Source organism: Liolophura sinensis, chromosome 10 (assembly GCF_032854445.1).
Source record: "Liolophura sinensis isolate JHLJ2023 chromosome 10, CUHK_Ljap_v2, whole genome shotgun sequence".
Classification (NCBI taxonomy): Eukaryota; Metazoa; Mollusca; class Polyplacophora; order Chitonida; family Chitonidae; genus Liolophura; species Liolophura sinensis.
This window is the reverse complement of record NC_088304.1, coordinates 26555483-26568497: the sequence shown is the minus strand read 5'-3', so window position 1 is coordinate 26568497 and position 13015 is coordinate 26555483. Positions and strand designations below refer to the sequence as shown.

Below are 13015 nucleotides of genomic sequence, written 5' to 3'. Positions count from 1 at the left end.
GGGACGACAGACAATGGAGTTACGTTTAAGCACCGGCACCTGACCTTGTAGCATATTTCGTCGTTGTACAGTAATGCTACAATAGGGAAGGCCTCACACAACGACGGTTCCGGTCGTTTTAAATGAGCTGCAGAAGATTTCTGATCCGGAACTAAAAGTTTTCACATTAATTACCTGGTGATCACTGTGCTATATTTTTTCTGGTCATTTGTATACGAATATGCAATATGTAGACTATATTTGTCCAGAAATACGCGGTGTAAATCTGGAACAGGAGGTATGATTTGATCGAAACTCCAAGGGTTGTTGCCCTTTGATATGATGGCGTCTTGGAGTCAGTCATCCTAGTTCATTTATCTGACAAACGAAGACGTCACAAAAACTCTTGAATGACGTAGACCACTGTGATGTGAAGACGCTCTAAACAGGACTAAGAGATAGGCATTTTTTGCAGGACGTTAAACTGAACCGTAACGAATTATATTCAACGGAAAATGAAATGTTTTCACACAGAAAAACCTCCATTCTTACACAATAACTTTAGAAGCCTGGGACCTCTTTCACAAAGCGGTGTACGACATTTTTTACCGTAACATTTGACATACTATATTTTGTATGGTACTATTACCGTATCATTGTCCTACATGTGCGATTATCGTACATTCACTTTTTTTGAAAGTGGGCCCTGCTTACAGCTATTTTGTTCCAAAACTGAAGACTCATTTTAAGTCACATATTTTGAGAAAACCAACAATAATAGACAAATCTTTCTCAGCAGTCATGTGTTCAACATGCGGGATAATTTATCAAGCCTACACGTGATAAAAACAAATTATATTAACAAAAGTACAACAATACGAAACTCATATTATTCTGATTAAAACAGCATGGATTAATAATGTCTTTACTGCTAACAATATTACAGGTCCTAATATGGTACCCTTCAAAATGAAACCAATGTCAAGAGGGTAGAGGAATGCCATTTCTTTTATTTTATATATCTACTTATTAGATTGGTGTTTTTAGATTGATTGCAATTTTTTCTGATCTCAAATAAGGTGTAATTTTCATTTCATCCTGAAGTGTATCAGGAATATGTGACGCTGGCCAGTTCGGTACGACAGTACTTTGTTAAATCTTTGGTCATCTTCATTCCTGAGGCTAAGAGGTGTCAGTAGGAGCTAGACGGGATCTTTTGGGCAGTTTCGTCAGTTGCGCCCACGAAAGTCGATGTGGACTGCGTATAGGGCAGTTTGTGATTCTGTCCTGCTTGTTTTTGTTTTACTACAGTGACATCGAGGACAGTCATGGACAGAGAATGAGAAAGTTTATAAATTGTTAGTCGACATCTTGGTGTACTTTTCACAGGCCTGTTCCTCGTCCCGCCCATCTTTGCAAACTCGCAAAGGTCACAAACTCGATCCTTCAGATCCTTCACGAGTGGTAGTTAGGAGACGTGAGGTCTACAAGTCGTATGCGTGTTACGGAAAGCAGAAAGTGACTGTTATGCATACAAAGACAAGTTTCCTCTGCCCGATTTCCTCAATCCAGATACATACACGTCACTGTGTGGAGCAGTACAACAATCCGATAAAATGGTGAGTGAGTCAGTGCTTGGGGTTTAACGTCTTACTTAACTTAACAACGTCATATGACGACGAAGGAGTCCTTAGAGCGCATGTAATGTGCCTCCTTGTTGCTGGACGGATTTCCACCGCTCTTTTATCTAGTGCTGTTTCACTGAGACGACTTACCGAAGGCAAGTAAATCACCCTGGCCCAAGCCCACTATACTGATACGGGTCAATCAGTCGTTGCACTATCCTCTTCATGCTCAACGCCAAGCGAAGCAGTTACAACTTCCTCTGTTAAGGTCGTAGGTGTGACCTGACCCAAGGATTGAGCCTGGATCCTGGCGCTCCGCCCGCGGGTGCTCTACCAACTGTGCTATCGGGGCCAGACCCGACAAAATACAACATAAACAAAAATAACTCTAGTAATGATACATTAGTTTTTACCTGCGTGGACACCCAGGTCCGTTCCATCCGGGCAAGCAGTCGCCATGACAATCTCTCCTGTTACGTGATCACATGTTGACTGATTGGGCACATTTGCCACACGTGTTCAAGCAGAAGTCTCCATAGCTTCCAGTGGGACACACTGTAGTAAACCATTTCATAATGTAAGGAAAAGAAATTACAGTGAAATCCTATGACATGGGATGATGAAAATTTCATGAAAACAAGTACTTATACTTTATTGCCATACAACAAGACCCGTCTCCTGCAATGTTTGTATGTACAGACCTGGGCTCGTATTTATCAAGCAGTTTAAGACTTTCGATAAGTCAGTAAGTGCAAGGGTTGAGAAAGCCAAATTCAGAACAGCAAAGAACTCAGATTGTGGTTGGTACATTCTTCCGCCGAAATCGTACGAAGATTAAACTCCATAAAAATTTTAATTGTAGTTGTTTGAATGTTCGACTTGTGTGTGTTGGGGAGTGGGGGTGGGGGGAGGGAGGTGTGCATATGGCGTAATTTGTCGTTGTCTGTCAAAAGATGTATTTTGTCATCTGGAACGCTCGTGAATGGCGATTAGGACACAGGGGCCGTCATCACAATCGGGTTCTTTTACAAAAGATGTTTCTGTTTATCACACGAAATCACACGATTGATTAAAGGATTCTTGAAAAGGTACTATAAAACATAAAGTATGGTTATACGGAAAATGATGAAAGACAGGCCAGAAAAAAATGAGAATTTTGTTTTTCATTTTCAAGGCATATTTTTCGCCCGTGCACGAGAATATTTGGAAATATTCGGAAATGACGTCATCGATGAACATACACATATCTGAAACTTTGGAATCCACCCCCACACCAGGATATATTAATTTTCGGACTGACCCCTGATATTTGAAAAGCCATTTTTTACGCCCTCGAGAAGACAGCAGAAAAGCTCTTCATGTATCCTTTAATTCAATTGAATTGACTGTTCAATCTTTCACCTGTGTTACACGTTTGGGGAAATGGCCATGTAAAACCTTGGGCCATTTTACTTTGTAATCAATATTTTATATAAATAAATGAAAAAGATTGACAAAGAGGCCAAGGTTATAAGAATATCTCTACACGGCCACTGTATGAAGGAAACCAAACAAAACTGAACCAACTCCATTTCTGCCTGCTATCAAGCTACATTTGCTACGTAACCCACTGTTCATTAATATATCTAATGTATGTATTATAATAATGTTTGACCTGAACAAATGAGCGCTGTTGCACGAATTCAATCCAGGACAACGTTGCCAATAACGCTGAAGCATCATGATGTCACTCTGTAAAACCGCAGTGCAGTCTTGGAGCTACGGTTTGCCAAAATGTAGGGGCTTACAAATGTGACAGTGCACAGATCATTAACAATTTGGATTTCTGGTAGCTAAGCTAGGGTAATTCAAGCCTTAGAATTTCTCCCACGTGTAAGGTAAGTTACTAAAAGAGACAAAATGGCACTTTCACAAGGAGTGTGAAACATTATAAATGTGAAAAAAGGAAAAAACATTAAAGGAACACCTCCCCCCAACCCTTCAACCGTGAAACCTTCAATGGAAACATACAGTCATATTATTTGATTCTGTGCAGTTGAACAGTGTGTTGAACAAACAACGCAGTTTGTTGAAAATCTGCTCTTAAGGTTACACTTGCACAATTCGGGGAATTGTTTCTAAGATTTGTCTCCGAAATAAAGAGTGAAGAAGCACCGATTGGATAATAATGCCACAGACACATCTAGGTTGTTGATACACTATAAATTTCTGCACTTCTATTTTGCATCTAGTTATTAAAATATATCAGAATTGTGTTTGTTTTGGACATTTGTTTGTTATTACCCACATCCCTGAAGGTTTGCCATGGTAACAAAATGTTATGACTTTACTTCCGGCAAACACAGCTAAAAAAATGATTAAAAGTTGGATAGCGCGCTAGCGCAGCGTAATGACGCACGAGCCTCTTACCAATGCAGTAGCTGTGAGTTCAAGTCCAGCTCATGCTGGCTTCCTCTCCAGCCGTACGTAGAAAGGTCTACCAGCAACCTGCGCATGACCGTGGATTTCCCCCAGGCTATGCCCGGTTTCCTCCCACCATAATGCTGGCCGCCGTCATATAAGTCAAGACGGGTAAGACGTAAAACACCAATCAAATAAATAAATAAATCGATCAAAAAAATGGTGGTCGCGCAAGGCGAAAGTTAGGGAATATATATTTTTGATCTTGAACTTGCTAAATTTACCACATAAATAGTCAGTAAAATCAATGCGCTCGTGAAACCTTAAGACCCCTTTAGATGCCAAATTGCATTACGCGTTCAGATGATGATGTCTTCCCCCAATAAGCTTTACCGGCCATCTACAAAGAGAGGTAAATCTCAAGGACTACGGCATTTCTAAAGAAATAAACACTACCTCAGGAGCTGTCCTCACCGTACGCCCACAAGTAAACAATGCATACATAGTCTGCATACTGAAAACTCAATCTTTGTCAAAGAAATTGGTCAAATTTAGCCTGTATTCACCTTTCCGTTTCGTTGAGTCACGGTAACATTACATAAACATGTGACGGTTTAAGATGGTACGGTTGTTCTCATTGATTAGTCTAGATTAGCCACCTGTGTCATATTTGTGAGCTCTTTCAACAGAGGTAGCAGACGGAAGGCAACAGGCCTCTGCATTACGGGAGCAGTGATTGCTGTGCCTAGCTGAAGGTAGATGTGTAAAATATTTATCTGGAAGATGGTTGACTATAGTTTACCTACCGTCTTGACAATCGCTACCCATCCACCCAGGCTCACAACCACCTGCGCAGACCCCGTCGTGTATGTTACAGATCCCGCCTTCGTCGCAGTGACCACATCTTGATCCGCACCCGACTCCGTACTGACCAGGCTCACAACATGTAATCAGGCGAGAGAACTCGCTTATTTACTCAAGGTAACACCAATTAATATATTTGTTTTACGGACAGAATGAATCTTGGTTTTCAATGCCAGAGGAGAGTGTGAAATAAAACAGAACGATCATCTGGTTTGTGAGAAATCTGGACTCTTCCAGAAATTGTTCCTGTTAAAAACGTATTTACGCAATCGAAAAACGTTGACAAGCAGAAAATCATTAAAAAATACACCATTAAGATGAAAGACAATTAAAAACTGTCAAGAAAAAAGTTTGATTGAGTATTTTTGTTTCAGCCCAGTGAAATGCATCTCAAACATTTGATCTGACCATATTGTGATCACTGACTTCACAGTGGATTTTTGCTACTTTTAACGGGCAGACTACTAGATCTGAGTACCGGTACTCAAAATGCATGTTACACAGAGTTATGAATGCATTCGCAGAATGAACCTTGAAACTATCCGCTGGTTGTTGACAGGCCTTCCCACGTAGGGCCGGAGAGGAAGCCAGCATAAGCTGGACTTGAACTCGTAGCGATCGTATCGGTGACCACAATACTGGGCGCCGTCGAATAAGTGAAATATTGTTGTGTAGTAAATACTACTTAGGGCGTTAAGAAGATCCTTAAGTTTTACCATGTTATTTAATGCGACCCGTCATATCAAAGACTTTAAAAATGGTACGTCTTGCTATTCTAAATTGATAGCGAAAATTCCACTAGATTTGTGCTGATCGATTTTATGTCCAATATTTTCAGTATAGTCTATACACCAAGTTACATACTTCGGCCGGTCCGGGGCCAAAAAGCACGCGTTAACAACTCGACCATCGCGGTATGTCAAATGTTTTACTTACTGTCACTGCACGTGTCTCCGGTCCACCCGTCCTCACACCCATTCGGACAACTTCCGTTCTTGAAATTGCATACATCAAAGTTAGAACACTGTCCGCAGGATTCCGAGCACCCGTCGCCATAGTAATATGGATCGCATTCTGGGAAATGTGAAAAGAAATGGAACGCACATTAGAAAGTTGGCCAGTCATGATCATGATGTCTGTTTGAATAAATTTTAATTTGGGTATACTGTATGTATAATACCTTTGCATAATGATCGTGGATTTCGAGGTCATAATATGGATTTTTTTTGAGTTACTATGATATTTTGCTATAATTGTGCCATAAATATTTTTAATAGGTTTGGGCCAAATAGTATTTAAATTTTAAATGAAATGGCCAAGATAACATAGCGGTATGCAAAATAATTTTGCCATAATTTTATGAAAATGAGAAAACGACAGACTCAAACTATATACACGTCATTGCTATAACCTGTCGAGTGTCAGCATTTGTTATAAATATATACAATACGGTAGGGCTCACCCGTATCACACTTATCACCAAGGTAACCTTCAGCGCATCCTCGCGAGCACGTCCCGTCCTCGTTGGAGCACGAGTCCCCATATGCGCATGCGCCACATTTCAACGTGCATTTGTCCCCATACATATTGCTGTCGCAAGCTGAAACATTTGTTCATATATAATTATTTGAAGTTTGTTAAAACTCCGTGAAAAGTTTCCTTTAACAAGTCACCCTAATTATTAGCTTTACGTATATTATTGAATACGACCCAACCTTATGAGTGAAGGGGAAATAATTCCCTCTTCGGTCACATTTGAATTTTTAATAAGTTTTGCGCGATAAGATGTACAATTTTTAAAAAAATATAAGTAAGGTACACCGGTGGTGTATGGAATACCAAAGCGTACAAGTCAAGACATCTGATGTTGACAATAAAACTTAGATTGTCTTTCTGGATGTCGAAATTTTAGTTTCAAAAATGTAAAATACTGTTCCAAACAAAATAACATATATATAACATATATCTGAAAAATGCACTCTTCTTCTTGTCGTGTGTGTCGTGACATTGGTCTCGGCGTGCTGCCTGGTGCGTTCGTGAAAACACAGCTGGCGTTGACTGAAGTACCGGTATTCACAAAATTGGCCTTCATTGTGATAAATTCGTCATAGCAAAAATTTGGATTCTTGAAAATATTAATCATCTCGACGAAGTATCAGGTCGTATACTCACGCAACTCGCTGGTATAACGTATAGTTCATTCCCCTCTAATATGAACGACCAAAAACTCAGTCTATTAAACAGAATAACCGGCGTCGTGTATTTCTGGCAATCAACATTACATGACACAACGAGTTTCACTTACAGGTACAAACTTTCCACGATGTGCCAGCTTAAACTAAATGTAGTTCTTCCTGTCGTCTGCTTTTTCCCCGCCAAAACATGGCATCATCAGTTTTTGCAGAGACGTGCGTCTTGGCATGTACATATTGTGTCTTGAGCAAAAATCAGAGTCTTAGTGATAACTTTTGTTGACAGTAATTTACAGATCACGTGATCCGCCCTCTTTAGGGGGCACAAATGTCTTACCTCCAGATAGTTCTTAAGTTTATCAACGTTCAACTCCTCAATTTTCTCAATTTTACTGTTCGTATAGTCTAAATAACTTTTTGTGAAATTTTTTTGCAGACGTCCATGTTATTGTAAATATAATCAAAATTACATACCTAACACTTTTGACATGCCACATGGTACAGTAGGACTTTATTTTTACTTTCAGACATAAATAAACTCGAAACTCCCCTATTGTCTTGGTTTAAATCTTATATTTCAATTTAAAGTTGAGAAATCGAGCTAAAATTACGCTGGGGAATTCCATTGTTTCGTTGGCGGATACTATCATATAATGACTGCACACTTACTAGAGAGAAAAAATCATCATTGCTATGATAGTAAAAAAAAAAAAGTCAAATATAAACTTGTCACGTTTGACTACATTGTTATTAATGAAGGTCAGCATGGTGTACATTAATAACTGAGTGTCGTCAGTTTAAGAAGTGACCTTTCCTGCCTTGGGTGTCTAGCACCCATTTTATAGTCAAGAAGGTGGACGAGGTTATTATTTTAGGTCGAAGACCTTTTATTCCGTTTTATAATAGACTCGTCCGTTATATTTACGCCATTGGACGAGTGTTTTGCACGCGCCCCAAAGGGAGTAAAACATGAGATTTATAGTCCGTTGATCATCTTCCCTTATATGTAATAAGAAAACAGTCGAGGGTTATAGATTCTTACGTTTTTCACAGTCAGGCTGTTGGAATCCTGGGAGGCAGCCATGCACGCATGCGCTGTCGCTCTGGTTGCACGGCTGATCTCCATTTTGATCCGATCCACAATTTATGCTGCACTCTTTATCACACTTCGCCCCCCACAAATATGGTACAGCGCAGCCTTTGTTACAGTCCCCAGTTGTCTTGTCACATCTGTGGTCTTTACAGCCCAGTGGACAAATACTTTTGCAGTTGTCACCATAATGTCTTTGTGGACACTCTTTAATTTAAAAAATACAGATGTATTTATTCTCCTCGACTGTACAACAATATTTATTGATACTGGGAAGTATCACATATAATAGTATTTCAAAATGATCAATATTCAATAATTTTCAATAATCTTCAATAATTATTTAAGTCTCGAGTGTTCAGCTGATGCCTGTAAATCCAAATCCATGCCTCAACAATAACCAGGACATAAAATCCAATATTGCTTCACCTAACACGAAATTAATAGCTATGGGATCTCAGATTTTAGTGACATAGAGAGACACTGAGATAGCTCTACTTAATCTGAATAAAGCGGCAAAAATGTATGGTTAGACGGATTGCAAGAGGTATATTCTATGGATTTCAAGTTCCGTTTTCACTGTTCTCTGAGTATTTGTCAAAAAATGATAATAATCAGTGGTTTCCAAAACCTTTTAAACACATATATTATTCTGTGTGCATAATGTACACATAACTAAAATGGTTTTATGTAGTAGTTTGGTGTTAAGGCAACGTCACATCCTAGACCGCGCAATTGATAAAATTCCCAAGATAGCTGTCTCAGTTCCCACCAGCCTTTGGTTCAGTATTGTCAGTTTGTTTTATCTATTATTCGCTGAAATCACTTCGGAAAAATTTAGTGTTGTAATTTTTACAAAGCTTGAGCATCCTGCTTTCGAATGAAACATGTTCTCCTGCTGTCTTCTCCTTTAATTATAGACAGTTTTATTACCTCAAAACTTACTCATTTATTTGATTGGTTTTTTACGCCGTATTCAAGAATATTTCACTCAATGAAAGACTATTTATTCTAACATCATAGATTGCCAGTGTCTATTGATGACCTCCTACTACCACCCCAACCTCACCCCCTCATCAACAACCTCACAACATTTAATACATATCGCTCTTTTCATTGGCTACATCCACTAAATCATTCCTCAGTCTAACCATGCTCTCTGTACACAATACATAGCCCTGTGTATTGTTTGTTTATGCACCCGAACTGTGTATATATGCACCAGTAACCCGTGTGACTTTTTGCCTATCTTCTAGATGACAAATAAAATTTTTGTCGAAACATTGAAACGGCAAATAAGTGACAATATTTACAAAAAACAAGTCACGAAAGCAGAGTATTTTGATTTACTAGAAAGCATAGACTAAATGTTTTATTTGATATTTGACAATTCATAACCCATGTACTTCCGGTGCAGGTAGACCTACAGTCTGAAAAACTATCATAGGTTTGCTTACCTTTATCCTTGGATATAGCCGAATTGATAAATACCCCTGACTGACCAATGACAATGCACACTGTAAGGAAATAGATTACATGTGTTTCACTCAACCAATCAGTCATTCAACTAATGCGTGAACTCATCAATCAGTAAGACATTCAATAAATCAGTCAATTAATTATTGATTCATTTAATCGGTTTGAATTTACAGTGCTGGTTTATTCATTTATTTTTTTTTTTGAAAACGAACACCTCGTCAATACACAATACAAATAAGAAATGCAGAACATAAATAAATACGTACCTACATACATACATAAGCATATAGGCAAACACTTGTAATAAGAGGCATGGGCCCAACGATCGTGAAAAATTGTGTTAAGTCACAGAAAGACAGTAGGGTTCTTCAACATAATTAGGTGTACATTTGATACAAGTTCGAAATGAAAATATACTTCAACAGACATTGTGTATGCAAGCCGGACGCAAAGTACAATTTGACACCGTTGACCATGAAAAAATTGCCAAGGTTTCCGAGCTTTGGGAGTCTTCCCAATGCCTGTGAATGTACATTTGATATAAGTTTGGTAAAACCTGGCTATATAATCATTCAGCAGATGGTGTGTGACGAAGAAATAGGCAGACCGGAAAGGGGGCGGTGGAAAGGGGCAGGTGAACTGGTTGACGCCGGCCTCCATACAATAAAGCACAAATAGGTCAATTTTGGCCAAGTGGTAAAAAAGACGCATTTCTTACATTACGTTACAGATATTTCCTGTCTAAGTTGTGCTCTGCGTGACGTTGCCAATTTGATAACACGCGATGTTACCTAATTCTACACAGTGTCTATTGGATGTCTCAGTCCATGGCGTGGACTTGGGCTAATGTTCTACAAAGTGTCTACAAGATATCTTGTGGATTTGGGCTGATGTTCTAAAAAGTGTCTACAAGATGTCTTGTGAACTTGGGTTAATGTTCTACAAAGCGTCTACAAGATGCCTTGACGACTTGGGCTAATGTTCTACAAAGTGTCTATAAAATGTCTTGTGGGCTTGTAAGAATGAAGCGTTGTCTCATGAGACCAATTAAAACAAAAACATTTTTGACTGTTGTAAACAATTGAAATGTGATTTTAAAAATTTTTGATCGTTGATCTTTGGAAGAAAAAATAATGCATGAACAATGAAGGTATTGAATTTGGTCGAAATGTCAGAGATCATAAATGGAGCGTTATGTGAAAAAGTCTTAAACGCTGGCTTCATTCCTATACCGCTTTCTGGAATTTGCCACTGGTTACAATAGTAGTATGGTTTATAGCCACTGAGCATAAGTCTATGTATAATAGTTCTGGTAGACAAACGTCTGGTTGAAAAGATTCATGAGTGATAGCGCCGAACCTCTGATAAGCAATTCTGCTGAACAACTCTCTTGTGTTGCACAACAACTTAATCTAACCTATATAAATACACAAACGAATCGAGGTAGACATCAAAGAAATGCAGAATTATATCAAAACTTACTATATATATATATATATATATATATATATATATATATATATATATATATATATATATATATATATATATATATATATATATATATATAATGCCTTGAATCTGTAATTTGAAATCTGCACAAGGTAGTACTCTTTGCGATTAGTAAAACGGTGCATGTGTCAATGGGTTCCTTAAGTTGACAGGGTTGTGACCATTAGCTATACAACGTCGAAAAAATCCCTCACATATACCAAAGCCGCGTTCACATGATGTGATTTATAGTATCGACTCGTCGAATTCTACAGTTGGAATAAAATAGGACAAGCCTCTTTCATAATCCAGACGATGCGATTTGTGCAATATTACAATGGCATGTAATAGCGCATGCCATATTTTTTATTCGACAAGTCAATTTTGATCGAGACACGAATGATGATCCTTTAAACATCCCTAAAACAACGCTTATATACCTTGTTTTCGAAGGTTTCATAATTTCCTTGCCATTTAGTCAGTTACCCAAAGTATCGGTATAGTGTATAGTAAATATAATAGCCCGTATACAGACTACTTACATATGAGGAGGGCAGTAAACGCCATGCCGTTAGTTATAACAGTCCTGGGATCTTTGCCACGTGTGGTCTGATAGGTGAGCCAGATTCCGACGTTTATAAGTAGCATATATATGCGATAATGGTATCTCTTGGGGTCGTTTGGAGTGTATGGACTTACCCAGTTCAAGTTGGTTCCCTGGGCACTTTACGTGAATCATCTCTGTGTCCACTGGTTCCGTCAGAGGGTTTATTTTCTTTGTGCTGATAGTGTTGGGATTTATGATGTTTGAGTGGTTTTATGGATTTATGTATTTAATAGTTTACGTTTTGTTTTTTTTCTCCCGAGAAATCGAAGACCCCTTGCCTGACATATAGAACATATTATGGTGGGGAGGAAACCGGACAGAGCCCGAGAGCCCGAGCATACCCGAGTTCAGCTGATTAAAAGCACGTGGAAAATTCGTCAGTAAATTGTCAAAGGCCAGGGGTTTACTCCAGTTTGTTCTACTCATAATACTGACCGGAATCGTACTAGCGAAAAATTCTTTGGTACGTTGTTAAATAGCAATCAGTTGAGTAGATAAATCTGTTGGTCAATAACAACCAGATGAAACGCCCAGGAAGCTCTCCTGATTGCTTTAGACAGCCGGAGAAAAGTTTAAACATATTTGGACACACAAATTTATCTTGATTTATTTGACTTTCTCCGAGTGAACTTAGCTGTGGTATAGATAGTCACATTGCCAACGTACATATATGTGAAAAACTGGACCGGTACGCCAGACACCAGACAAGAGCTCACACTGTCAGAGTATATATTTCTTGTAGCAGACCGGTCTCGCCTCCTACATAGCTACATAGCTAGTGCTGCCTCACTGGAGGCAGCATACAGAACAATATATCCCTGTCAAGGCGCTCACACAGTCACATTATATATGCCTTGTATAGATCGGTCTCACTGCAGGCTTGCATGTAGCTATAGTGCTGCCTCAGCGGAACACTATATAATACTGTATTATAGCACACTATATAGTGCTGCCTCAATGGAACACTAAACCGTAAGATACGGGACGTCTCGCACATGCAGTCTCGGTAAACGGACTCAGTCCTTCTAGAGAATAGGATGTGGCTTAATGGTAATGTACGCGATTTAAATCATGAGTTAATTCAATCCCGCGTTCGGTTCAATCCTTGTGTTGGACAGAGAAACTAAGATTCATCTCCTCTAATTGTCGCGGTGCCTTTTGACGATAAGCGGTCGTTTGCACAGTGTTCCTAATGTTCGTATATGAGTTTCTATATTGTTTCTATACGAGTAAGGTGCGCAAGGCCATGTACGTCACACGTGGGAATGTTCGTCCGATTTTCGCCACC

The 13015-nt window shown here is 39.0% G+C and overlaps 1 protein-coding gene across 1 annotated transcript; it reads right to left on the bottom strand.

Moving 5' to 3' along the window:
• Positions 1–2085: 2085 nt before the first annotated feature.
• LOC135477041 (multiple epidermal growth factor-like domains protein 10) lies at positions 2086–11687 on the bottom strand. Its single transcript, XM_064757191.1, has 6 exons — positions 11663–11687; positions 9608–9667; positions 8103–8357; positions 6331–6468; positions 5805–5942; positions 2086–2159 (listed from the first exon to the last, which is right to left on the bottom strand). The coding sequence occupies exons 1-6, from the start codon at positions 11685–11687 to the stop codon at positions 2086–2088; spliced, it is 690 nt and encodes a 229-aa protein (XP_064613261.1).
• Between the last annotated feature and the right edge of the window lie 1328 nt (positions 11688–13015).